Genomic DNA, 27,508 nt, shown 5'->3' with positions numbered 1-27,508 from the left:
ACAGGTCTTTAAAGATTAGACTATGGGGGGTCCTTTATTAAGACTGGCGTTTTAAAACACCGATCTTAACCCCTGTATCTGGCGGTGAATCCACTAAAGTTAGGAGGTGCCGGACTCTACATAACTTTGTTGTATCCACCGACAGTCTAAATGTCAGTCAGCGTCCTTGCTGGCTTACATTTAGACCATTTTCTATGCCTAAAACAGGTGTCGAAAATGATTAAGACAGGTCGGTAGCCCCCATCACTCCCCTTTTTTTTGGACCTGGTGCGAGCAAGAAAGTCTCGCATTACACCGCAATCTGCGTTAGAAATAACAAGCTCCTGGTTGGCGCTTACAAGGAGTTTTATATGTACTAGGTGAGTGCAGTGCAGATGGAGGATACATATGATACTGAAGTGAATCTGAAAATAAGAGAGGAAGGGGAGAGGCTATAGATGGTAGTATATGTGTGTGGTGTATGTACAGAAGCCTGCTGGTGACTGGCTTAATTGGAATTGAAATATGGTTGTATGGGAAAATGGATGGTGATGCTTTATGGACATATAGGTGGTTGGAAATTGATGCTGGAGGATGGTTTACTAATGAGTACTGCGGTGCCGACAACCCAGGAGTGTTGAAGGAAGGCTGTTATAAATGTGTCCTGCTATTGTAGGGTTTGGGTGGGGTTTTGGGTTTAGTTGTTAATGGATGATGTTTGCAATCACATTGAAGATGTCTTTGATACCTGAGTTTCTACGAAGATTTATGCCATGTCTTTTGTAGATATGTGTTTTATAATGCATATATTATATATGACTGTTAATGTATATGTCTTCTGTCTACAAAAAATAATAATCTGTCATGTTAATGTTATAAAAAATGACTGAAAACTCCTAAAGAGATATCTGATTTAAAAAGAAATAACAAGATTTTTGTCAACTCGCCTGTAAAATCTTTCTCGCTTATTTCATTGGGGGACACAGGATCATGGGTATAGCTGTTTGCTGCCACTAGGAGGCGACACTAGGCTGAAAACTGTTAGCTCCTCCTCTGCCAGCTATACCCCCTCCAGCCTGGAGAGATCAGATCAGTTTGTACCCTAGCAATAGGAGAAGCAGAAAGTAAACTGAAACAAACTAGAGCCACACACAGCCGTAGGACCAAACCAGAACAGAGGTCCCAACTGGCCCTACATGCCGCAATAAGAAAATTGGGTGGGTGCTTTGTCCCCCAACGAACTAAGTGGGAGATTTTACAGGTGGATTCACAAAAATCTTGTTTTCTCGCTCGTATCATTGGGGGACACAGGGCCGTGAGACATTCTAAAGCAGTCAACGGGGATGGGAAAACAACTCCCTCACGGAAGTTACTACACTGCAGCCTGCAAAACCATCCGGGCCAGAGAATGCACCCGGTAAAATTTTGTGAACGTGTGCAAGGAGGACCTGCATGGTGAAGGTGAGCCCAAGAAACCCGACAGCTCTGGTAGAGTGAGCTGTGATCCCAGGGGGAGGTGCCTTGTCCAGGGAGCGGTATGCCTCGGCAATCACTGACGAATCCACCGGGCAATCGTCACCCTAGAGGCCGCCAACCTCTTACGAGGGCCTTCAGGGACTACAAACAAAGAGTGTACGCCGAAAAGAACCAGAAACTGACAGGTAGATCCTCAAAGCCCGCTCAACATCAAGCCGATGGAGTTCGTGCTCTAGTATGAGAAGGCTGCGGGCAGAACGAGGGGAGAACAATGTCCTCATTGACATGAAAGGCCGACATCCCTTTTGGCTGAAAAGAAAGCACTGGGCGGAGCACCACTTTATCTTGGTGAAGCACCAGAAATGGCTACTTGCAAGAAAGTGCTGCCAGCTCCGAAACTCTCCTGATAGACGTGATGGCCACCAAAAAGGCCACTTTCCAGGAGAGTAAGCGAAGAGAGACCGTACTCAAAGGCTTGAACGGAGTGGCCTGGAGCAAGCTCAGGACCAGGTTCAAGTCCCAAGAATGCAATGGGGGAAGATAAGGAGGCACTGTGTGAACCACCCCCTTCAGAAATGTCTTAACGGGGCCTAACCCAGCCAGGGACCGCTGGAAAAATATGGACAGGGCTGAAACCTGTCCCTTCAAAGGGCTAAGCGCAAGTCCAAGTTCCAATCCAGATTGAAGAAATGCCAGAATAGTAGGAAGGGAGAGCAGTCTGGGAGGGAGACCACGTTCCTCACAAACGCAGGAAGGACTTCCAAGTCCTGTAATAGATTTTGGACGACGTGGGCTTTCTGGCCATAATCATCGTACGAATGACCGGATCAGAGAAACCGTCAAACGTAGCGTATCTAAACGCTGGTGGAAGACCGAACCCTGTGAGAGAAGGTTAGCCCTGAGCGGAAGGAGGTCGGTGTACCACGCTCGGTGAGGCCAGTCGGGTGCGATCAGGATCGTTCGGATGCCCACCATCCTGATTCTGCGCAGAATCCGAGGCAGAAGAGGTGGGAAGACGTACAGGAGAGAAAAGCCTTCCCATGGTGCCACGAGGGCGTCTATGTCGTACTCCTTGGGGTCTCTTGCGCGAGAGAAGGATCAAGTGAGTGTGGACGCCATCAAGTCCACGTCCGGTCGACCCCAACGGAGACAGCGCCTCGAGCACCTCCATATGGAGGGACCACTCCCTGGGGTCCACCGTCGTCCAGCTGAGAAAATCCACCGTCCAATTGTCCACTCCTGGGATGTAGACTGCTGAGATCACCTTAACGTGGGCTTCTGCCCACTGTAGGACCTTTGCTGATTCCTGTATCGCCGCAAGGCTGCAGGTCCCCCCCTTGGTGGTTGATATAAGCCACAGCCATGGCATTGTCCGACTGGACCCCGAGTGGACGGCCCTCCAGGAGAGGGGGCCAATGCCGAAGGGACAGATAAATGGCCCGGAGCTCCAATATGTTGATGGGCAGTTTGGACTTCGATGGAGACCAAACGCCTTGGACTGTTCGGGTGGTGAAGACCCCACCCCAACCTTGCCGACCGTGCCTGTCGAGACAGGTTGATACGCCAATCCGAAGATTTGTCCCAGAACGACAATTGAAATGACGGGTGTGGAATTGTGCCAATGGAACTGCCTCGAAGGAGGCTACCATCGCAGCCAGTATCCGCATACAATTGCGAATTGATGGGCTTCGGTGCTTGAGAAGGAGACGGACCGACTGCTGAAGATCCAGCCTCTTGTCTGGGGGGAGGCGTACCAACGCTGCGCTCGAATCCAGTATGATGCCGAGGAACCTGATCTGAGTGGAGGGATGCAGGGAAGACTTCTGCAGGTTCACCAGCCAGCTGAAGCGAGAAAATGTGTCTAAGGTGATCCGTAGACTTCTTTTGCAGTGAGCGACTGTCGGAGCCTTGATCAGGATGTCGTCCAGATAGGGGAGCGAGCACCTTCGTGAATACCCACGGAGCTGTCACCAAGCTGAAGGGCAGGGCGACATACTGGTAATGGCACAACTGAATAGCGAAACGGAGAAAGCGTTGGTGGGCGTCTGAGATAGGGATGTGCAAGTAGGCATCCTGAATATCTATGGACGCTAGGAATGTCCCTTGAAGCAACCACTGAGCGAAGGGACTCTATTCTGAAATGTTGAACACGGAGAAACCGGTTTAGCACCTTAAGATTTAGAACCGGGCAGACAGCGCCCTCTTTTGGGAACCATGAACAGGATTGAATAAAAACCCATAAATCGTTCCTCCAGAGGAACCGGAGTTATCACACCCCGTGCAAGGAGGGATTGAACCGCCTGGAAGGATGTTTCAACCGGAACTGGATCCCTGGGGGGTTGTGAGAGGGGGAAAAACGGTTGGAAGGGGTGGAGGTTATGACCTCGAGTGCCCATGCGTCCGAGATGGGAGCCTCCCATGTCCCCCACCATAATGCGGTAGACTGTTTGCCAGAAGAGGAACGTGGCAGTTGAGCCCGTGGGCGCCAGGCCGGTTGGGGTTTAAAAGATGCTTTTTTTTTTTCTGCTGGTCCTGTGTGGGCAGCCTGGCAGACATGTTGGCCGCCTGACGAGTGCAAGAGAATCGGCGAAAGGACTGGGAAGCTGAGGCCCTAGGACGAAATGTACGCTTTGTCTTTGGTTGTGGAAGGTGGGTGCTCTTTCCACCCGTCTCTTCCGAAATGATTACGTCCCGAAGAGTCGGGACCCAGTAAAGGGAAGTCCCGCAAGTGATCGCTTAGAGGATGAATCTGCCGCCCAAACTTTAAGCCAGAGTTCTCGGCGGAGATATACCGCGAGGGCCGAGGAGCGTGCGACCATAGCCCCAGCCTCCAGGGCCGCCTCACAAAGAGATTTCCCTGCCTGAGAGATTTGAACCGCCAAGGATTTAAAGTCAGCTTGGTGAAGATCTGCCGCCAAGTCCTAGTTCAAACGTAGGGCTCTCTCCGAGACCGCCTTGGCCACCGAGGCAGAAGCGAAAATGGGCTGTAGTGCTGAGCCACTGGCCGTAAAGATGGACTTGGCGAGGGACTCTATGCGACTGTCTATAGGGTCATGGAGAGAGGATCTGTCGACTACCGGAATAGCTGTATTTATAGCAAGGCGAGTGACCGGAGGATCCACCTTCGGCAGAGAGGACCATTTCGCCACTCACTCAGTGGGAAAAGGATATAGCAGGTCCAGCCGCTTTGTGGCCAGAAAGCGCAAACCTGGCTGGTCCCATGCCTTGGCGACCACCGCAGAAAATGGGCATGCCAAGCAGAGTCTGCCTGTCCACGAGGGAATTTTACCTTGCAAGTAGTGCAAGCCTACTAGGTGGCCTGAGGGGAATTACTGATTGGGTCAGACATGGTGTGCTGATAGCGCTCAATGCTGGAGGGGGAAGCAATAATCCTACTAGAATGTCCGGCGAACCCAGTCCTGTGTTTCCGACAGTTGCAGAGATCTGCGGAAGTAGGGAACGTCCTGTCGCGGCGGGAAAGCTAGCCCTGCCCCCTCAGGACGGCGAGGAGCATGACTGGCTCGAAACTGACGATCGCAGCGCGCAGCAGTCAAGCCACGCCCCCCCACTCCCCCCCCCCCCCCCCCCCCTGCCCTGATCCGCCACACACTCTGTGGCGCATCGGGATCCCGTCAGGACTCCCTGAATAACTTCAAAAAAGGAGTCCGTACGTGACCCATCGGCAGGGGAGGTGAGGGCAGAATGAAGTGCTGGAGAAAAAACAGCGCCCCCCGTACCCTATAGCGGAGCAACCAGGCTCCATTTTAAGGCCGGCCCGCAAAATACTTAACCCTGCATGACCCACGGCGGTGCGAATGGCGTCCGCCTGAAGTGTGGGATCACTACTCCTCCGTGATGCCTGCTGTCCAAATCTGGGACCAGGCAGAGGGTGGAGACTGGGGAGGGAGGTGGGAGAGAGATACTCACCTGCCTTCATCTGTGTTCTTCGCCCTTATATTATGAACCAGCAGGGCCACCTCTACAGTTGCTGGCACAGAAGTGGCAGGGGACTGGTGAGGAAAGGGCTTGAAGAACAGGTGGCCCTTGCGCTGGCGGGAAGCAGGGGTGAAAGGCTGCCCTGGTCAACCTTTTTCTTCTTGGGGAGGCAGGGCGGTGGGACAACTGACACCGGCCGGCCTCCCCGGGTAAACAAAGGCAATGTTCCGTCACAGGGGATACCGGAAAAGAACTGATCAGGCATATCCCCATGCATTCTGAATGTAGAGTAATCCGTTCAGTTTGCATCAGGATGTCTTCAGTTCAGTCGTTTTAACTGATCAGGCAAAAGATAAAACCGTAGCATGCTACGGTTTTATCTCCGGCGAAAAAAACTGAAGACTTGCCTGAATGCCGGATCCGGCATTTTTCCCCATAGGAATGTATTAGTGTCGGATCCGGCATTCAAAATGCCGGATCCGGCCTGCGCCGACCGGTAAAAATGTGAAAGAAAATCCAAGACTGATCCGTCTGTCCGCATGTCAAGCAGAAGACTGATCGGTTCTTGCAATGCATTTGTGAGACGGATCCGTCTCTCAAATGCTTTGTCACATCCAAATTGGCGGATCCGGATCACACTGCCGCAAGTGTGAAAGTAGCCTAAGCAGGGAGGTCTGCCTCCTATGACACGAAGCTAAAAACTGTTAGCTCCTCCTCTGCCAGCTATACCCCCCCCCCCCCCCCCTCCCTCCAGCCTGGAGAGAGCATAACCGTTTTCAGCCTAGTGTCTCCTCCTCCTCCTAGTGGCAGTCCTATACCCACAGTCCTGTGTCCCCCAATGATACGAGCAAGAAATGCCTAATATAAGTGTATTTCTAGATAGTAAATGATCCCATGTATTCTTACTGTGTTGATCCAGAAGAAGGCCAAAAGTTGGTTTCCATCATGGCTCTAAGAACTGCATCCATCCAGGCCCATCTAGACTTGGATAATAAACTAACCATTACAATATCTGTGTGGCTGAAATACGGCATGTGATTTTGTGATACCATTAATGTTCATTCTGACAGATGAAGGGACAGACTCCATCAGCACCAACCCGTGGATCTACAAAGTCTGGTGCAGGAGGAGATGATGGTGACGAGGGGGAGGAGCAGGAAGAGGACTCTCCTGTTGACGTAATGGATCTTCTGCCACGGGCTGAGATCAGGTTAGTTGTCTAAACTTGTAGGTGATCTATCTAGTTATGTAAGCTTTCTAGTGATCCATCCTTACCTATGCTTTTATTCCTTTAGTGACAAAATCACTTCTGACCTTGTGTCAAAGATCGGCGATAAAAACTGGAAAATCCGCAAGGAAGGTTTAGATGAAGTTGCAACAATTCTTAATGAGGCCAAATTCATCCTTCCTAATATCGGAGAACTTCCAATTGCACTGAAGGGTCGTCTCGGTGACTCTAATAAGATCCTGGTAAGTACTGGTAACCTATTGTAAGATTTAGGGGCATAAGCTTTATTTTTACTGTTTCAATTGCTGAGGTTGCCGATCCCTAGAAAGGTGGGCCCCTTGCCTCGTGGAGCCCCTGAAATGGATAGAGCAGCCAATCGGGCATGCGCTCAGCCTCTCCATTTCTATGGGAGTTCCAGAAATGGCTGAGCCCCCATTCTTGTGATCAGTGGGGATCTCGGCAGTAGGACCCCTACTGATCTAATAGTTTCTGTGGTTAATATAACTGGAATATTTATTTTTTGAGTAATGCTAGTATCTGTTGCATTCTGTCAATCAAGCTGTGGTTCATGAATTTCTTCAGGTTCAGCAGACCTTGGGCATCCTGCAGCAACTCGCCACAGCCATGGGTCCAAATATCAAACAGCATGTTAAGCACCTGGGTATGCCTATTGTAACGGTCCTGGGAGATAGCAAGGTGAGCTCTTAATACATTATATAACTTTTCATTTCATTGTTTTAGCAGCTCACTCATTGAAGTGCATCTTCCCCAGAGTGTACTTTTGCATGAAGCTTTACAGCTGTATTTCCCACAGATTTCACTCTCCATTGACCCTGTTATGGCTTGACGAGGGTCTTAGCAGGTGGACCCTTGCTAGTTGGGCATAGTGGATTCATGTGTTAGAAAAATAATTGTTTCTCTGCTTGGCATTTGCAAGGGTATGGCCAGATTTGGTTTCAGAAGCCAAAATTTGGGAGTAGAGGATCATAGGAGTATAAAGGACTGATAAATATTTTTTTTTTTTTTTTTTTTAATTCTCTCCTGGTTTTGACTTTTAAAACCGCATGAAGAAACCTGACTGTGTAGATGTACTCTTAGGCTACATTCACGTGACCGTATGTGTGTTCTGGTCTGCAAATTGCAAATCTGCAGAAAAAACGGATGACATTCTGTATGGCATCTGTGTTTTTTTTATTGTGGATCCATTGTAAGAATGCCTATCCATGTCAGCAAAACGGAATAGGACATGTTCTATCATTTTTGCGGGGCTACGGAACTGACATAAAGATGTGTCTAGCACACTATGTGCTGTCCGCATTTTTTGTGTGTGTATATATTTATTTATAGATTTTTTTTTTTTTTTTAAGGCAAATATCAGAGCTGCGGCACTGGTGACACTAAATAACTGGGTGGAGCAAACTGGTATGAAGGATTGGTTAGAAGGAGAAGATCTCTCTGAGGAGCTGAAAAAAGAAAATCCTTTCCTCAGACAAGAGGTAATTTTTTATTTTTTTTGTTTCCCCCCCTCCCTGTTATAAAACTGCTCATAAACTACTATACATTAGCATCAGACCCATGCACTGTGAATGCAGCAGCAGTGTACATGATAGAACGCTTCTCTATACTCATTACTGTGGTCTTGCCTTGAGTAATAATGGGGTGCATTGGGCCCCAGTGCTTAGACATTTATTACCTATCTTGTGATTTAGATGTTTGTGGGAATACCCCTTTTAGCATCTGTTTGTCTACCGCAGCCACTTCTTGCCATTATGTCAGGAGTCAATGATCTCTTGGATGCTAGTGTATATTATAAAAAAAATTATTATTTTTTTTTTTTTGTAGGTTCTTGGATGGTTGGCAGAAAAACTTCCCACCATGCGCACGGTACCCTCAGATCTACAGTTCTGTGTCCCTTATTTGTACGCCTGCCTTGAAGACCGTAATGGTGACGTACGTAAGAAAGCCCAGGAGGCTCTGCCCATGTTTATGATGCATATTGGATTTGAAAAGATGTCTAAAGCAACTGGTAAACTCAAGGTAAACTTTTTTTTAAAGATTTACTTATTTATATTTATGATGAGAGATTAAGTTTCTACTATTTATAAGCAACTATTGAAGACTGGGATAGAGACTTGCAATACGCCCTGAACATGGCTTACTTTTTGCATATACTCAAAGGGGCTAAGCTCTTCTTCCTTATTTTTTCCTTAATATTTATTTTATTTATTTTTTAACGTACTCTCCTTCCCAGTCACCTCCAATTCAGTGCTGCCAGTCTTTCCTCTTCCCGTAGTCATGTTCTGATCCACACTACAGCCAATGGCTGGTCTGTGTATAGCGTGAGACCACTGATGCCAGTGATCGGCTGCAGCAGTTTACAGGCTGCCACCACTGCAGCCAAAAGAATACTAGACTGGCTGCCACTCTTGAAAGCCGCTGGAGTACCTGTCGGGCTGGGAAGGCAAGTTAAATATTCAATCAGCCTTCCTGCAGTAAAAAATACTGGGGCAACTCCTTTTTTAACGTGCACTCATTTTCAGAAGTTGAGGCCTTCTATTAGGATGTCATAAGAGTTGTATGAAAAAGCCTCTTCAGAATTTTTTCCAAACATGGACACATGGATGAAAGGTGTGATGCTTTATACCTATTAGTGAATTTTACTGACCAAATTAGTTTGCAAACAATATCTTCATCTGTAATCTATACCATACTTTATCTTTTAGCCTGCATCTAAAGACCAGGTGGTTGTTCTGCTGGAGAAGGCAAAAACCAGCATGCCAGCCAAACCTGCCCCACCACCAGGCAAGACCTCTTCCAAGCAAGCAGGAGGGTCTGCCCAAGCCTCGGCTCCTGCCCCTGCAGCAGGTATGTATGACATGACTGCCTTTTAGGGTCTTAATGTGTTTTTTTTTTTTTTTTTTTTTATGTATATGGCTATCCCATGGTGTTTTATTGAGCAGTAATATAGATGCAGATCTGATACATAAGCATTTATGGATATTTTCGATGAGGGCAGTAATGTTATATAACGGGACCTCCTGCCCAGTGCTCACGTTACTGCTGTTGACCTTGTCCTAACAGTTTCATTATTCTTCAGCTGTGTATGATTCTGGGCCACCACCTTCAGAGAGCAAGCCAGATCCAAAGAAGACTAAACCGGGTGCACCGGCGTCTAAAGGAAAGGTATAATCTCCTCTCTTCCAGAACACCATATAAATGCACATTGCAGCAGGAAAAAACATCCCATTGTTAGAGGTATTTCTTCTTGCTGCCCTTTAAAGATGCAACCCTTTCTCTGTAGACCCAGTCAGTGTCATCAGAGGGTAATACCAGTATGACCCCAACGAAGGCTAATACCAGCGTGTCCAAAGCCAAGCAAACTAAGCCGGCGGTAACAAAAGTGCACATGTGGAGATGGGTTGTGTTGCACTTGCGTATGCTGCTCTTTATCTTTGCACCTTTTGATGTGTATGATGCACAACTGAGTATCTGTGGAGCTCAAGGGTGGAAGTAGAAGCTGTTTGGAGGATGATGAGTTGCACACGGGGTGCTGTAGTGCCGAGCGCTGCACACTCTTCAGATCAAAGCTGGTGACATAACCCAGGTGCACAGGGGCCAGCTGACTCCACAGTTATCACACCACTTTTCCTTTTCCTTAATGCACCATATATTAACCACCACTGTATGGACATTAGAACTTGGACCATTTAATTGATCTGACCTGTATGCTCCCTCAGGTTGTGCCCGCAAAGAAAGTGCCAAGCAAGCCACTGAAAGAAGAGGAGGACAGGTCTGGCCCCATTTACATAGTAGTTCCTAACGGGAAGGAACAGAGGGTGAAGGAGGAGAAGGCATTGAAGGTGGGCCAACTCTCTATGAATGTCTGTTTGCGCTCTTAAAAAAATAAAATAAAATCTTCCGCCGATATAAAATTGTTTGCACAATTTTTCTTTAAAAAGAAATCTGTATAACAGATCTTGCTTTTAAATAGACATGCCAGGGTACATGCGACAGACTGTTAATCTCTATGCCGGTGGAGAAGGAGTTGTGTATTAGTCTTGATCTGCATTTGATATCCTTCATTGCCTTTGACTAGGTGAATTGCATTGCAGGTCTTGAAATGGAACTTTCCAGCCCCTCGTGACGAGTACATTGAGCAGCTGAAAACTCAGATGTCTACCTGTCTTGCAAAATGGCTACAGGATGAGCTATTCCATGCTGATTTCCAGCGCCATATAAAGGCCTTGGCCATAATGACTGATGTGAGTAATCAGGCCTTACTTGCATAGCACTTTGTGCCTGTGACATGAGCTAGCTATCTTCTGGCAATGGACAGCTTCCTTCCCACCATAACTAGTTCATTGCCATTGGTGTGTATTGAGGCTACCAAACTTTAAGGGTTTGTGTCAAGTCAACACTTTCCATGCTGCCGGCACTTTGCCAGCGTTGTGTAATACATAGTCACCACAAGATCTTCACCTAAGGACATAGGTTGTCCTGATCTTGTGTTTGTATGTGATGTGGAATTGCTTAAGGGCTATGGACACCTTTTTAGGGCAGTGTTTTATGATTACATTTTACTAATTTTGGGCTAAATTTATTTTCTCAATTGGTCTTTATTAAAATTTTACAGCAGTTTTTGTTATACATAGGGTTAAAAATCAAATTATTTGCATTCTTTCCCTCCTGAGTTCTGTCAGTTGATGGCTCATGTGAAGCCTTATCTCTGATCCCCTGACCTCATAAACAATAAGGCCATGTTCTTATCAGTTTGGTAAGGGTTTAGCTATGAGTGTTTGAGGTCAGAGAAGGCTTCACGTGAGATGACAGAAATCACGAGTGGCTGCCAATAGACTTATTTTTTATTTTATATTTTTTGCATCCCACAAACTGCTGAAAATAGATTTTTAGCCCAAAACGTAATAATAAAAAAAGCCCAATGGTGTCAATAGCGTGTAATGCAATTGTACATCAATGTTCTGTCTTCCCTTTTTTAGCGCTTGGAGACTGAGAAGGAAGGAGTTATCGGCAGCTTGGACCTCGTTCTTAAATGGTTTACCTTGCGCTTCTTTGACACCAACACCAGTGTCTTGATGAAGGTTCTGGAATACCTGAAGTTGCTCTTTGCCATGCTTAGCCAAGAGGAATACCATCTCACAGAGCTTGAGGCCACCTCCTTCCTCCCTTACCTGCTGAATAAGGTGAGTGAACTTTGGTAGATTGTGGTGGAAGTAGCTACTGGAGGATGATGAGTTGCACTAAGGGGGTCTGCAGTGCTGTGTACTGTAGTACTCCCCAGACTTGTTGTGTTGACACAGCCATGTGCACAGGGGCCAGCTGACTCCATGTTTATTCCCACCACCAGTCCATCTAATTTTACATTGCGTTGGGCATTTTTAAGATTACTCGCATTAGTGTCTTGCAATGCAAGGGACCAATGTCTGCAAGGTGACTAAAGTATGATTTTGGGATCTTTTAATCTCTATGCTTTTTCATCTGGTCTCTTGCACAGGTGGGCGAGCCAAAAGATATTGTACGAAAAGATGTGCGTGCCATTTTGAACAAGATGTGCCTGGTGTACCCAGCTAGCAAGATGTTTAACTTTGTGATGGAAGGGACCAAGTCAAAGAACTCCAAGCAGCGAGCTGGTTAGTTGTGCAAAGTGGATTTACTGTGTCACAGAATCTTATGGGTCCCCTTCAAATTCTTTTATTTTGTTTGTCTGCACAGAGTGCCTGGAGGAGCTTGGCTGCCTGGTCGAATCCTATGGTATGAGTGTTTGTCAGCCGACACCTGCCAAAACCCTGAAGGAGATCGCTGTGCATATTGGAGACAGAGATAACAGCGTGCGCAATGCTGCTCTTAACACCATCGTGATCGTGTACAACGTGCATGGAGAGCAAGTCTTCAAACTCATAGGAAATGTAAGCACGTTCACCTGGCAGATGAGATCGTTTGACTTGTCATAATGGGTTAATCGTTTTCTATGCATTTTTTTTTCCCCCCCCCCCTCCAGCTGTCTGAGAAGGACATGAGCATGCTGGAGGAAAGGATAAAGCGTGCTGGTAAGAAACAGACTGTGGCTGCCCCTGCTAAACAACCAGAAGAGAAACCGCAGCGCGTTCAGAGTGCCAATACTAGTCTGCAGCGGAAAGCACCTCCTGAAGACATGTCTTCCAAATTGAAGTAGGTTTAGCATCCACTTGCCACTGAAATGCATTTTCATCACTACCTAGCAAAGTGCTAAATATTCTGTTCTTTTATCAATGCCTTTCCTTGGAAAGAATCATGTACCGCACTTATAGGATGTAAGTATTGGCCTCAGAGTTATTTGCAATAACTGCTTGCCAAACGATCACTACATGTACAGAAAACAGTCATTTAGTTTTCCAAGGAGCTCCTTATATATAGTACACACTGTACATTGTGTAACTGTTGATCGTCCACCTTGACCGGCATGGCTTCTTGGACATGTCCCAGTATAGACTGGTAATTAGGTTCTGGCTGCCTTCAGCCATTACTATGATGTAGAGAGAACCTGTCGCCCTTCCTGACACATCTGTAAGCACTTGCATTCCCCATGCAAAAACTGTCCTGGAGCATCCTTTGGGATGACTCTTGTGCCCTTTATTATGCATACCAGAAAATTAAGAGCAGGCTTCAATAACTTATCAGTTTGTGGTGTATCCCGACAGTCTGCTGCTGGTAGCACTGGTTGGGTAGAGTCTGATTGTACAGGGACACTCCTAGATAGGCTTTAGTATACCCTTCTAGTAGGAAATAGAAGCAATAGATGCTCCAGAATTACTACATGGGGAACATAACAGACAAGTCCTGAGTTAAATGAATAAACAGTATGCAGGTTACTCGTGAGCTTCCTCTAGTGGTGGCTACAAGCAGGCGAAATGTCGGATTTGTTTTTGGACAATGCCCTTTTGTGTTAGGACGTGCCTGCGGTTCTGAGTAATTGGCCGTAAGGTACTAGGATGCATGAAGACCTGTCCGATAAGTTTGCAGATGGGTATTTCAGACCTCTTTTTCATAGTATATTCATGTAGACTAATGTGGTCTTTCTGCATGCAAAATCTCATGTCTAAACTTCAGTTTATTGTAGAATTGCACCACATCAAAACATTGCTTTTTTTTTTTTTTTTTTTTTTTTTTTTAATTGCTCTTCCTTCTCTACAGTCAAGCCCGAAACATGGGAGGACACCCGGAACCAACTCATTCAGTTCCCAGAGAATTCCAGTTGGATTTGGATGAAATTGAGAATGATAATGGCACGGTGAGGTGCGAGATGCCAGCATTAGTTCAGCACAAGCTGGATGAGATCTTCGATCCAGTCCTAATCCCAGAACCAAAGTAAGTTGCTGTGTAGCATGCGGATGCTGTATTCTGCTTCAGTTGTTGACTCTTGGCTTTGGAAGAGCAAATTTTAGTGGCCTCTTCAGTTCACCTTCAGCAGAAATATCTGACAACCCTTGGCAACATTTCTGCATTTAAAGGGGGTATTCCCACTAGGATAGATATGCAAGTGTTTATGAGAAGTGATCAGAAAGGGGTCCAACGTCTGAGAATCGAGGGGCAGCAGTGCTCATTTTCGTTAAAAGACTTCGGGGCCAGGCGTGGGTATGTCATCTGTCTGGCCCGGTCAGTGGTGGAGGTGCGGTCTGGAATGAAAAGGAGCAGAGTCTTGGGTGCAATGCCCTTGTTGCACTCGTGGACTCATTTGCATAAATAAGGGTACTGTAATTACTCCACAATGGGGGCACATGCCGAAGTAGCACAAAGCGTTTGGCAACCAGCGCTCATATTGCATTGGCCGGTGGATTTAGAACTTGATATCTGACAGATCCCTTTTAATGGCTTTGTGATCATTAACCATGCAGACTTTCTCAACTGCGCCGTCTTTAATTAGTTTTATTAGAGCCCACTGCTGCTCATATGGCTGCGCTGTACACAATTGCAGCGCAGCCATGACACCTGGTCATACCCTTAGAACTGTCCCAGATTCCTGCCCAGCCTGTTGGCTTGCAGCAATGCTGGGCAGGGAAAACTTAGATTGGAATGCAGCACAAAACCAGCAACCTCTGATTCTCTGGGGAAGGTAGCAATATGCAATCACTTTATAAAATGGAAACCACAATTTAAACGTAGTTTCCCCGCTCTACTGTGATTGGAAAGAACTCTGATACTATGCATTTACCATGTTGGATGCCACAATCAAAAAAGGAATTCAAAGATGGCAGGGTGCTACAGTAACATCTGACTAACATCCTCCACTGCATTCTTGGGGCTCGTTCAGACAACCATGTGTTTTACGGTCCGCCAGCCCTATGATAGAAATGCCCATTGTCCGCAATTGCAAACGATCTGTTTTTTTGCGGGGGCCGTGGAATGGAAGTACAGATGCGAAAAGCACACGGTGTGCTGTCTGCATCTTTTGCGGCCCCATTGAAATGAATGGGTCTGCATCCGATCTGCAAAATTGTGGAACAGTTGCTGACACAAATTCTGTTGTGTGAATGAGCCCTTATTCAGTATTTGACAGTTACATGTTTCCCACAGGATTCGGGCCGTATCCCCACACTTTGACGACATGCATAGTAATACTGCTTCCACAATCAATTTCGTGATCTCTCAAGTTGCTAGTGGTGATATCAACACCAGTATACAAGCGCTGGCTCAGGTAATCATTACTTTGGTGTAGTGTGTGCAAATCTTGAAAAGGAGGCAAAAATGTTTTTCAATGCCCCCTAATCCATTGTTACACAGATCTGTATGTCACTTGCCCCCTCTGTTCAGCAGAATTCATCTCCCCCCCCCCCCCCCCAGAAATCCTCCACCCACCGATCCCCTCGGTGACCTGTGTAAATATGTATGATCGTCCCGGTTATGCATCCATAGGGCGGAAGATGGCCCTATGATGTGGTTGAGATGTCAGTTTCCTGTGCTGTCAAATGGACGGATTCTCTACTGCACTTATGCTAAATGTTCATCCGGTGTTCAGTGCATCTGCAGAAGAGAATCTGATGGCACAGAACGCAATCCGGTAGGTGAATTGTCACCGCCATCTTGTGCCCTATGGACGCAGTGCTGGATGATCACAAGGGCACCATGGTGCCATCTGCTGTGTTGGAGGAATGTTTTGATGGGATATAAAGATGTGACGCCTCAAACTATTGAAAGACATTTACCACTTGGCCAACCCCTTTAATGTTACATTCAATTTAAAAAAAGGTTTGTTTTTTTCCCCCCTCCCCAGATTGATGAAGTCTTGCGTCAGGAGGATAAGGCAGAAGCCATGTCAGGTCACATAGATCAATTTTTGATTGCCACCTTTATGCAGCTCCGGCTGGTGTACAACACCCATATGGCAGATGAGCGGCTGGACAAAGATGATATTATTCGTCTCTACAGTTGCATCATCGGCAACATGATTTCGGTAAAATAATGCAGTTCATGGGAACTTGATGGTTTTGGTTTTTTTTTTTGGGGGGGGGGGGTTTCTTCCGCTTTTTGACCCTGATCTTTCTGAAATTCATTTTCACCTAATTTTATTTTTTGTTTTGTACTTTTAGCTCTTTCAAATGGAGAGTCTAGCTCGGGAAGCCTCCACAGGGGTCCTGAAGGACTTGATGCACGGTCTCATCACCCTAATGCTTGACACAAGGGGGGAAGATCTAGAAGAGGGACAGCAAGTGGTGCGTTCAGTCAACCTCCTCGTGGTTAAAGTGCTAGAGAAGTCAGACCAGACTAATATATTGAGGTACATATTCATGGTTTCTAATGATTGACTGAGTATTATATGAGGGGGAAGAATTTCTTCTAATCGCAACCCATATATTTGTCCTTGCAGTGCTCTTCTGCTGCTTCTTCAGGACAGTCTTCTTGCTACAGCCAGCTCGCCCAAGTTCTCTGAGCTAGTCATGAAGGTAAGGTTCTTTAGTTTGGATAAATGGCACTCCTGATTTGGCACTGCATCTAATGGGATACTCCTATTTCCTAAAGCATTGACCTGGCACTAGGAGTGGTATCAATCTGACAGGTGGGAGCTCGACCTCTGGGGGCCCCCATCCAATCCTGAGATATAACACTGGCTTTTATTATTTTTCCCTGCACAATAACTCTCTCAGCTGTTTAGGGTAACGGTATTGCACTAGAATGGGGCTGCACTTCATTTTCCTGCACAGGAGGTGTCCTGTTGTGCTGGGAAAGACTAAGGTATTCCTGTTCAGTGACATTATTCCTTATCCATTACATCACCTACTGCCCTGTCATTGGTACTTCGATCTATGGCAGATAGCAAGTCCTCAGCTATCTCTGCTAGTCTCATAGAGATGGACTGGCAGTGGGCATATGCCCAATCTGTTGCTCCATTTATTTGGCACCTGCATTCTCGTAATCTGTATAGATCCTAGCAGTTGGGTCCTTGCCAGTCTAATGGTTATCCTTAGTGATAACTTCATCCAACTGGTATTTTCCTTGGCGACCAAAGCAGAGACTCAGTTCTGCAAAACCTTCATTCTCAGGATGGGTGGGGTCCAAGACGTCTGACCACACACTATAATGAAGACCTGTCCTATCAATATGCCATCATTTTATGAGGCTGTAATGGTAGACTGGCAGCTGGGTATTTTGTCCTGAATGCCACCTTTTTTAAAATCCACTGAAAGCGAGCAGAGCAAAGTGAATAAACTGATTTGCCCCCCAGTGTTGGTTTATGTATCTTGCTGCTGTTCGGCTTGGTCATGGTCCGTCGTTCTACTTGCAGTGTTTGTGGCGGATGATTCGACTCATCCCAGAAGCCATCAATAATATAAATCTGGACAGAATTCTGCTGGATATCCATAATTTTATGAGGGTCCTGCCCAAAGAGAAGCTAAAGCAGCACAAGGGTGAGCTGCCAATGAGGACCCTAAAAACTTTGCTGCACACTCTGTGCAAACTGAAAGGCCCGAAGGTAAGAAATTGGGATCATGAAGATAAAGTGATCATTTTTGGGACTTTTATCTGAAAATTGTTGCATGCCGTCCTGTTGATCTAGGTGCGCAATGCATTAATGTGGGTAGCGTTTAGAATTGTCATTGATGTTTCCAGATCATGGATCATCTGAGCATGATTGAGAACAAGCATGAGTCTGAGCTGGAAGCTCATCTACTGAGGGTAATGAAGCACTCCATGGATGGCACCAGTTCAAAGTCCGACAAGGAGACAGAGAAAGGAGCGTCCCGCACGGTGAGATGGTGTCCAGCGATAATGGACAGATTAGATCTAGTTCTGTGTCTTTATATAAAGCCTCTATAGATTGGGCAGGGTAGTATGTTAAAGTACTATATGTAGACCACAGTCTGTGATTTTTGGACTTAGTGTTTTTGTTTTTGCATTTTCCCGAGGAGGAAAAGGTTTCAAAAGCAAATGTTAGTGACTTCCTTGCTGAGATTTTCAAGAAGATTGGATCTAAAGAGAACACAAAGGAGGTGAGTACCCTGTTACTAAGCCGCTGTTTGAAAAGCAGCAGGACCTTGTGTTTTTAATGGTTCCATCTACCTCCCTAGGGTTTGGCAGAGCTGTACGAGTACAAGAAGAAATATTCTGATGCAGACATCGAGCCCTTTCTCAAGAACTCCTCCCAGTTCTTCCAGAGCTATGTGGAACGTGGTCTCCGTCTCATTGAGATGGAGAGGGAAGGGAAGGCTCGCATCACCTCATCTGCAGGCAAGTCCTTTTTAGTTGTCTTCATGTGGTTGCTGTTTTTGTACATGATCTGACGGGCTGCTGTATTTGACAGGTATCACTCTACCTGTGACAGAGATAAATAATCAACCAGCAGTGACCAGCAGCGCTCCACCTGCTACAAATGCTAATGGAGAGGAAGTGGGACCTTCTGTCTACCTGGAGAGGCTGAAAATACTGCGCCAGAGGTGTGGGCTCGATAATGCAAAGGTAAATACTATACAAGGTTCTTTTTTATATATATATATATATATATATATATATAGAAGGCTAGCTATTCACATACTTTAAAAATGGTTAATCTGAGGGTCACTAAGGGTACTTTCACATTAGCGTTTTTGCTGGATCCGCCAGGGTTCAGCAAAAACTCTTCCGTTACTGATAATACAACCATCTGCATCCGTTATGATCTGATCCGGTTGTATTGTCTTTAACATATCTTTAACATTGCCAAGACTGATCAGCCATTAACCCAATTAAATGTCAATTGGGGATGGATCCGTTTTCTATTGTGGCAGAGAAAACTGATCCCTCCCCATTGACTTGCATGACAGATCAGTCTTGATCAGTTTCCCAGGAGGGAAAGCAAAATACAACACGTGGTTTGCTCTACGGTCTGGGAACGCAACTAAGCGGAATGCAATTTGGAGCATTCTGTTCTGTTCAGTTTTGTCCCCATAGACAATGACTGAACTCAATACTGGAAAACTTAAAGGGATTCTGTCACCTGGATTTTAGTGACCGAGCTTTTAACATCACATCAGTCTGCTTGTTTTGTATTAAAATATACTAGTATTACTACCGTAAGTGTTGTCCTTTGTCTAGAAAAATCGCTTTTATTAATATGGGAATTTCCTGAGTAAGGTGCCAAAGCGGCTGTCCCTCCGGCTGTTGGTGCCCAGCCGCGCCCCTTCTCCTGGAGCCCAACACCGCCCCCACTGCTAATTTATTCAGTCCTCATTGCTGGCTGGCCCATGTGCAGTGTGTCCTGTGAGGCCGATTCCAGGCGCTGACGTGTATCCACGGCGCATGCGCGAGCTTATGGCTCAGCGAACACATTCCGTGGATACACATGCCAGCGCCTGGAATCTGCCTCACAGAACGCACTGCACATGGGCTAGCCAACAATGAGGATTGAATAAATTAGCAGTGGTGCTGGGCTCCATGAGAAGGGGCGACTGGGCACCAAAGGCTGGAGGGACAGCCACTTGGGCACCTTACTCAGGTAATTACTATAATAAAAGCGATTTTCTAGACCAAGGACAACACTCTTGATCATCCAACAATTTTCATAGACCCATAGCTGTGCTTCTCCTCTTCCAAGGCTCCGTTCCTGAGTTGTATGTCTTAATAGGCAAATTAAGCCTTTGGTGTAATGAGGGCATCGCCGTTGCACCCAAGCACCACTACTTTCGATTGCCAGACCCTACCTGGCTGCTTTGATTGCCAGGGACATGCCCTTGTTTGCATATTAAAATGTCATAACTTGGGAATGGAGCCTCGACTCAATAAAAGAATAACAATTTTTAATCGGGTGAACCACGGCTATGTGTCTGCGAATAGTTGGATAGGGAGCTCGTTGGGGCAGATTTTCTTCAGCATGGCCTTTCTCTTGCTTAAAATAGAGAATTTGTGGTGGATTCTACACACTATTGGACAGTTATTTGTAGATATACTGTAGTGTATACCACAGATTTTCCACATGTAACCTTCCAGAAAGGTGGTTTAGGATTATATTCTTAAGTATATTACATGTTTCTTGGCAGCACTGACACCTGGTTTGAATATGTAAATAAGTAATAAGGGTCCAAATAAGGGTCCATTCACACGTCCGCATCTGTTCCGCAATTTTGCGTAATGGGTGCGGACCCATTAATTTTCAATGGTGCCGCCAAAAAATGCAGACAGCAGTGTGCTGCTCACGTCCGTTCCGCAGCCCCGCAAAAAAATAAATAAATAGAACATGTCCTATTCTTGTCGGTCTGCGGACGGCATTTCTTTTTATAGTGCCGGCCGCAAAATGCAGAACGAACATGGCCGGTGTCTGTGTTGCGGACGTGTGAATGGACCCTTACAGTGAAAATCCTTTTGACATGTCTCTAGAATATATAGGGATGGGGCCTCCACAGCAGTTTGTATCTCCCATGTTTGAAATTCTGTAAAGGAGCTTCAGATTATTTTTTTTTGACTATGCTTAAAGGGGTGTTCCAGTTGTTCCAGGATATGGGATAGCGATTAGATCGGTGTGGGTCCTACCTTTACCCCCTGAAAAGAACGGAGCGGCCGTGTGCATGTAACCAGCCGCTCTGCAGCAATCGGAATACCCCTTTAACGTGACCTGTTTGGGTTCCTGTGACCAGTTCATAATTGTTAACCTTTATCCAATATGCTATGCACTGTTCTAGCACGACGAGAGGCCTCCCCTCAGCTCCCTGCTCTCGAAGACCTCTACTCCATCAGTGGTGTCCTCCACAGACATGCTGCACAGCAAGCTCTCCCAGCTCCGGGAATCGAGGGAGCAGTTTCAGCACTTGGATCTGGACTCCAACCAAACTCACGCCAGCACCACATCGTCCACTTCTTCCTCGGCCACTACAACCAACATTGACGACTTGAAAAAGAGACTGGAAAGAATTAAAAGCAGTCGGAAGTGATTTGCCCACACTTAAGCCTTGTGCTGCAGTCTCTTCCTATCTGCACTCTTTAGGAGTCTAGTCTATGGCTCAGTGGCTCCGTCTAGGTCTATTGTAAACTATCGTTTTATGTATCATACTGTGCATTTCTTTGTTTGGGGGGGTGGGGGGGAATATCTACCGTGGCTGAGTATTTGTACATACATATATATCTGTTCTAACTCTCCTGTGTGTTTTAGTGTACAGACTGTGTCTTCCTGTTCTATGCCTAACTTTGCGCTTTATTTTTTTTGGTCTGGTTTTAATCGTCCATTTCCATGGCTCTTATATTTGTAGCTCCGTGGCTGTTTTTTGACTTGCTTTTAATTTAACATAAAGCAGTGGATCGCTGATTCTGTATGGAATCGTAAGGCATGGCATGAAAATGTTTTTGTAAATAAAGTTTGAAATAAGTGACTACATTGTAAATGATGCTGTCCTTCAGTTGCTCCAGTGATTTTTGGACCTGTACATTACAGTAACTAATCCAAAGGCCTTGTACCTCCATCTAGCCACTAGCTCTCTTTCTCAGAGCCGTAAAGTTTGGCATTTCGTTTTCATGGGCCGTCATAATAAAAATTTTGTCTCATTTTAAAACTATTCCTTCGGAGTATGTGATTGATAAATCTTGGGTTTAACTTTTATAGTACTGTCTAGAGGGACACCTTTTTTAAAGACTGGTGTAAGCTCTTATGGGGTCATTTATTAAGACCAGCATTTTAGACGCCAGTCTTAATTCCCCTGCGATGGCGCTTAATGCGCCTATGTTTTGTAGCGGCACCGGCCTCTACTTGGGCGCATCCAGCGGCTTGCAGCCTTAAATCTACACCGTTTCCCTTGCTGGCGTAGATTTAAATAATTTTATATGCCAAAGACTGGTGTAGAATATGATAAATGAGACAGACTAGCCCATCCTTGCCACGCTCCTTTTTCTTAATTTTTTTTAAATGGGGTGGAGGAAGTCTGATTCGGCCGCAAATCCACTTGGCAACAGATATACATCAAAAAGTGGCGTATATCTAGTCCTAAATGACTTCCTTTAGGACTCCTGCGGATCTGCAATACACTGGTGTCGTTCCGTGGGCATTCCACCTCATAGATGTAAACCTATTCACTTCAATGGGTCTGCAAATCCGGAGATACGGAAGCACTGCGGAGTGCTTCCGTGGGGGTTTCTTCCCGTACTTCCGTTCCACAGAAAGATAGAACATGTTCTATCTTTTTGTGGAACGGGCGGATTGCAGACCCATTAAAGTGAAGGAGGCCTTAGTCCTTGCATAGTTTTGAGGACTGACTTGCAGGACAGCTTCCTAAGGCTAATTGTCCTTTCACCCATGACGGCACCACTAGAGAGGATCCGCCCCCAGAGACAGGAAACCTGCAGAGAACAAAAGGGCGGACACTCTCCTCCCAATTCAGTGTGGTTTCCTGTCTCTGGGAAGCCTGCAGTTTTTCCTCTCGGGTGCTTCCCTCTGGTGGTGCTCCGTTCTTACCTGCGGTCCCGGGGTGAGTAAGGCGGCATCAGCGAGTGCGCATGGGGACAGCAGAGGCACAGCTTAACCCCGGAGGGGGCGGTAGTGTGCTGGAGCGAGAGGTGCCTGGCGGCATCGCTTGAGGAGGAGTCGTCAACTCTGCCGGCAATGAGTAGGCTGGGAGAGCGATCACATGATCGTCGTGTCGCAGAGTGACATCACTCAGATGCGCCTTGAGAAGAGCGCACTTTTTCAAGTTGCCTGGTGTTTATAGCGATTCTGGTGGCCAGCGAAGGGGAGCGTGGAGGAGGACAAGCTTGTTGAGGAATCAGTCCCTCTAGTCTCGACAAAACCTAAGAGTATTTTCTAAAAGGAAGAACAAAGTGTGCCATATGTAAATCCATTTCATCTTCAGATTGGGAAAAGATGTGCCAACCTTGTATAGATAGAACAGTAGCAGAAGAATCTCCTTTTTATAAATGCTTACAGACCCTGGTTAGATCCGAAGTCAGCGCTACACTATCATCTAGGAAGAGAATGGGGGGGGGGAAAAGACCCTAAAAATGAACACCGGAATTCTTTTAAAGAGTATTTATCCTCAGACCCTGAAGAGGAGGAGATGAGCGCCTCTGTTTGACTGAACAGAAAATTCCTCTGAATCCTCCTTGGAAGACCCTGTTTTCCCTTAGAAGACACAGGAAAACTCCTGAAGGCCATTCGCTCAACCATGGGCATTGAGGAAACAAGGGAGCCCCGTTATATTCAGGATATTATGTTCGGGGGTTTAGAATCTAAACAGAATACAGTCTCAGTCCACAAAAATGTTGCGGCCTTAATCTGAGGAGAATGGAAAAAGCCTAATAGAAAAGTGTTTATCAAAAAATCTAAAGCGAAAATATCCATTCAAAGAGGAAGACTCAGCTACATGGGATAAAGCCCCGAAAATAGACGTAGCTATCTCGAGTGTCCAGAAAGGCTGCCCTTCCATTTGACGACATGGGGATATTAAAAGACCCCTTAGATAAGAAGGCTGATACCCTTCTGAAAGGAGCTTGGGAGGCATCTGCTTCCTTTAGGCCAGATATAGCCTCTACCTGTACAGCCAGGTCCCTTATTGTCTGGCTTTCAGAATTTGAAACCCAACTTAAAGACAGATGTCTCAGGGAAGAGATCATTGCTTCCCTTCCAACAATTAAAGTAGCGGACTTCTTAGCTGATGCGTCCGCAGATTCAGTGAGATTAGCAGCCAGATCTGCAGCATTATCCAACTCTAGAGCTCTTTGGATAAAAAATTGGGTTGACTATCTCCCATCCAAAAAAAAGGCTTTGTGGTGTCCCATGCGAAGGGGAACACCTGTTCGGTCCCACTCTGGACGATCTTTTAGATAAGGCAGCCGATAACAATAAAAGCTTTCTCTTTTTCCGGTAATAGGTTTAATCGGTCCTTTCGTTCCTTCAGGGGAAATCGAGACTCTGATAAAAAAAAACAGATGACTGATTTAGGAACCAGAGGAGGGGAAAAAATTACCTTTTTAACACATCCTTTGGGGATAAAAATAAACAAAACCAACAATGACGCTAGATTTCCAGTTGGGGGCAGACAAAAACTTATTTTCCAAGAATGGTCCCAAATTTCGTCAAGTTGCTGGATTCTAGATACAATCCGTGACTGGTTAAAATTAGAATTCCGTCTGGCCCCTCCCACTCAAACGTAGAGACAGATCTGCCATGGAACAAGAGATAAAAAAAATCTGTTTTGATTCTGGTAGGGGAACAAGAGAAAGGAACAGGTTTTTATTCCCCATTATTCTTAGTCAAAAAACCAGACGGATCCCTAAGGACTATTATAAACTTAAAGAAGTTAAATCAGTTCCTCCAGTTCAAGAAATTCAAAATGGAGACTATCAAATCAGCCATCAACCTTCTATCGCCCCACTGCTTTATGGCGGTGCTCGACCTCAAAGACGCGTATTACCATGTCCCAATCTTCACAGACTATCAGAGGTTCTTAAGAGTCGCCGTCATTGTAGAAGGTCAGTTAGAACATTTTTCAATTTCAGGCCCTCCCTTTTGGGCTATCTATGGCTCCAAGAGTATTCACGAAAATCATCGCAGAAATGGCAGCTCATATAAGGGAAAGGGATATTCTCTATCCCTTACCTAGACAATTTTTTAATTGTTGGAACCACAGAAGATAGTTGCAGGGGTAATAAATGTCCTAAATACCTTTTTTAGGATGGATAAATCAGGAAAAATCAAAACCATTTCCAGTCTGGGATTAATCCTAGACTCGTCCCTCCAGAGATGTTTTTTACCAGAGGAAAAAGTGAGACTCATCCAAGAAAGAATCAGGGACCTGATAAGAGACCCTGTAATTTCTATACGAAAAAGGGATGTCTATCCTGGGGTCTCTTACATCGTGCATCCCAGCAGTACGATGGGCACAGCTCCATTCAAGGAGTATACAGTGGGAAATCTTGTCCCAATGGGAAAAGAGCATCTCTCTAGAGATAAAGATAAGGATATCAGCCCAGACCCTCCAGGACTTAACATGGTGGTTGGACGGGAAAAATCTAGTCCAGGGAGTTCCATGGCAATTGGGAAAATTGATTTGTCTAACCACGGACGCAAGCCCATGGGGATGGGGTGCCCATATTCAGGAAGTCTCCCTTCAGGGCATTTAGGGACGTGTCCAAGGAAAAAGGGTCGTCCAACCTGAAAGAACTGACTGCTGTGCGTCTAGCAATGAGCTCTGTTCTGACAAGGATAAAGGGAAAAGATTTAAGAATCCTAACAGACAACAAAACTGTAGTTTCATATTTGAACAAACCGGGAGGCACGAAGAGCAGTACCTTAATGCAGGAGGCCTACAAAATCCTAAATCTAGCAGAACTTGTATGTGCTTCAATCTAGGCAGTCCACATCAGGGGCATTGAGAACAAACAAGCGGACTTTCTGAGTTGTCATATCCTATCTCAGAACGAGTGGTCTCTCGACCAATCCATTTTCGAAAAGATAACGGACCTCTAGGGACATCCGGAAATAGATCTATTTGCGACTCCCCAAAACAAAAAAAGTCGAGTTTTTCCCTAGACCAAACCGGATCCCCCTATGGGATAGAATCCCTGATTCAGAAGTGGAACTTTCACCTAGCCTATGCCTTCCCTCCATTCCCGTTAATTCCCTGTGTATTGCGGAAGATCTGGGAAGAAAAAACAAGAGTAATCCTCATTGCCCCCTTTTGGCCGAGAAGATCTTGGTTCACGTGGCTCCGGATCCTGTCGGTCTCTGACCCATGGGTGCTTCCAGAAATCTGGGGCCTGTTCAGCCAGTGACCAGTGTTACACCATCACATAAAGAACCTCCACTTAACTACGTGGAACTTGAGAAGTATATACTAAGAAAAAAGGGGTTTTCTGAGTCCCTAATTTCTACGATTATAAAAAGTAAAAAGCGGGTCACGATCGCCATTTATACTAGGGCAGTGATGGCGAACCTATGGCACGGGTGCCAGAGGCAGCACTCGGAGCCCTCTCTGTGGGCACCCACACTGTGAAAAAAGTCTGTTGTACCAATATGCCTTAGACTTTTCCTGCCATTCATCAGTGCAGGGCGCACTATGAACAGCACAGGCAGGGCACTGAATGTAGGCAGGCTTGAATAGCTAAATGATAAAGTACATGGAATATATACTATATTGAACTATAATTTTCAGGTTAAATTGCCGTGTTGGCACTTTACGATAAATAAGTGGGTTTTGGGTTGCAGTTTGGGCACTCGGCCTCTAAAAGGTTCGACATCACTGAATTGATATGGAAGAAGTTTCTAACCTTTGCGCAAATGGACATTAACAATATTCCACCTTTTGCTCCCATAAACTTAGTGCTAGAGTTTCTCCAAAAAGGGTTAGACTTAGGTCTAGCACTCTAAAAGTTCACGCTTCAGCCCTGTCAGTTTTATTCAATCAAAAGATTGCATCATGTCCATGGGTATCAAGATTTTTTAGGACAGTTGACAGATCTTCCTTGGTGTCATCAGTCAGACCTCCTCTTTGGGATTTGGATATAGTCTTAAAAGCCTTATCTTGCCCTCCTTTTGAGCCTATAGATTCCATTTCTATGAAATTCCTCACCCTAAAGTTATGTATCTTGGTCGCTTTGACATCTGCCCGTAGGATAAATTAAATCCAGGCTATCTCCATTAACCCACCGTATACCACGATTTTTGAGGACAAGGTAGTGATTCGTCCTGACCCGGCCTTCCTTCCAAAGGTCGCTTCCAAATTTCACAGATCACAAGAGATTACTCTTCCTACCCTCTTCAAAAAACCAAGTTCTGAGGAAAAGAGGTCTCTTCGCTGTTTAGATGTCAGAAGGGCTTTAATTAAATATATTTCACATACAAAAGAATGGCACACATCATCTTCGCTCTTTATTCTAAGGAGTGAATAAGGGAGGCGCAGCTTCAAGAAGCTCTATCGCCAGATGGATTGTTTCAGCTATCTCTTCATCCTACCGGTCTTCGGGGTTAACTCCGCCTATGGGTCTCAGAGCACATTCTACCAGGGCCGTGCCTACCTCTTGGGCAGAAGATCCTCGATCCCCATTGAGGATATATGCAAGGCTGCCACCTGGTCCTCTCCTTCTACATTTTATAGGCACTACCGTTTGGACTTAAATTCTCCTTCTGGATCTTCCTTTGGTGAAAGGGTTCTTCTTTCTACTCGCCCACCCTGATTGTTCCTCTGTTAAGTCTCTCGTGGTGCTGTCATGGGTGAAGGGAAAAATGATGATTACTTACCGGTAATTAGATTTTCCAGAGCCCATGACAGCACCCTTATATTCCCTCCCTTTGGTGGATTTGATGTTCCTATATTCACTTGGGTGTAGCAGCAAAAAAAAAAAAAAAGGGTTTAAATACATATAAATAAAAGTAAACGTGTCTCTAACATATATGACGGCCTTCCTCCAATACTTGCATATCACACTGAATTGGGAGGAGAGTATCCG

General features: G+C 45.8%; 1 protein-coding gene and 2 non-coding genes across 5 annotated transcripts in view; all 3 read left to right on the top strand.

Annotated features, from left to right (window-relative positions):
* The window catches only part of CKAP5 (cytoskeleton associated protein 5), a 56,823-nt gene that overhangs the window by 27,528 nt on the left and 1,787 nt on the right, over window positions 1–27,508 (top strand). For 2 of the 3 annotated variants that reach the window (XM_040409174.1, XM_040409175.1), the window contains exons 21-45: window positions 6,462–6,601; window positions 6,687–6,861; window positions 7,202–7,315; window positions 7,987–8,115; window positions 8,462–8,656; window positions 9,343–9,484; window positions 9,717–9,802; window positions 9,921–10,010; window positions 10,357–10,479; window positions 10,732–10,881; window positions 11,617–11,820; window positions 12,132–12,267; window positions 12,350–12,543; window positions 12,636–12,805; window positions 13,808–13,981; window positions 15,188–15,308; window positions 15,885–16,064; window positions 16,201–16,388; window positions 16,479–16,554; window positions 17,394–17,582; window positions 17,720–17,857; window positions 18,016–18,099; window positions 18,178–18,337; window positions 18,411–18,565; window positions 20,761–21,610. In XM_040409174.1, coding sequence (XP_040265108.1) covers window positions 6,462–6,601; window positions 6,687–6,861; window positions 7,202–7,315; window positions 7,987–8,115; window positions 8,462–8,656; window positions 9,343–9,484; window positions 9,717–9,802; window positions 9,921–10,010; window positions 10,357–10,479; window positions 10,732–10,881; window positions 11,617–11,820; window positions 12,132–12,267; window positions 12,350–12,543; window positions 12,636–12,805; window positions 13,808–13,981; window positions 15,188–15,308; window positions 15,885–16,064; window positions 16,201–16,388; window positions 16,479–16,554; window positions 17,394–17,582; window positions 17,720–17,857; window positions 18,016–18,099; window positions 18,178–18,337; window positions 18,411–18,565; window positions 20,761–21,009 — 3,762 coding nt within the window. In that variant the 3' untranslated portion in view covers window positions 21,010–21,610. Of the gene's footprint in view, window positions 1–6,461; window positions 6,602–6,686; window positions 6,862–7,201; window positions 7,316–7,986; window positions 8,116–8,461; window positions 8,657–9,342; window positions 9,485–9,716; window positions 9,803–9,920; window positions 10,011–10,356; window positions 10,480–10,731; window positions 10,882–11,616; window positions 11,821–12,131; window positions 12,268–12,349; window positions 12,544–12,635; window positions 12,806–13,807; window positions 13,982–15,187; window positions 15,309–15,884; window positions 16,065–16,200; window positions 16,389–16,478; window positions 16,555–17,393; window positions 17,583–17,719; window positions 17,858–18,015; window positions 18,100–18,177; window positions 18,338–18,410; window positions 18,566–20,760; window positions 21,611–27,508 lie in introns of those variants that run through there. The other variant, XM_040409176.1, reaches the window with a different exon arrangement.
* LOC120981277 lies at window positions 10,141–10,249 on the top strand. The gene has a single exon (XR_005774688.1). It is a non-coding gene; the product is annotated as a small nucleolar RNA SNORD67 (small nucleolar RNA).
* Window positions 11,858–11,966, top strand: LOC120981278. The gene has a single exon (XR_005774689.1). It is a non-coding gene; the product is annotated as a small nucleolar RNA SNORD67 (small nucleolar RNA).

This window comes from Bufo bufo, chromosome 10, assembly GCF_905171765.1.
Source record: "Bufo bufo chromosome 10, aBufBuf1.1, whole genome shotgun sequence".
NCBI classification, from domain to species: Eukaryota; Metazoa; Chordata; class Amphibia; order Anura; family Bufonidae; genus Bufo; species Bufo bufo.
Note: the sequence above shows the minus strand (reverse complement) of the source record. Positions and strands in the feature narration are given on the sequence as shown.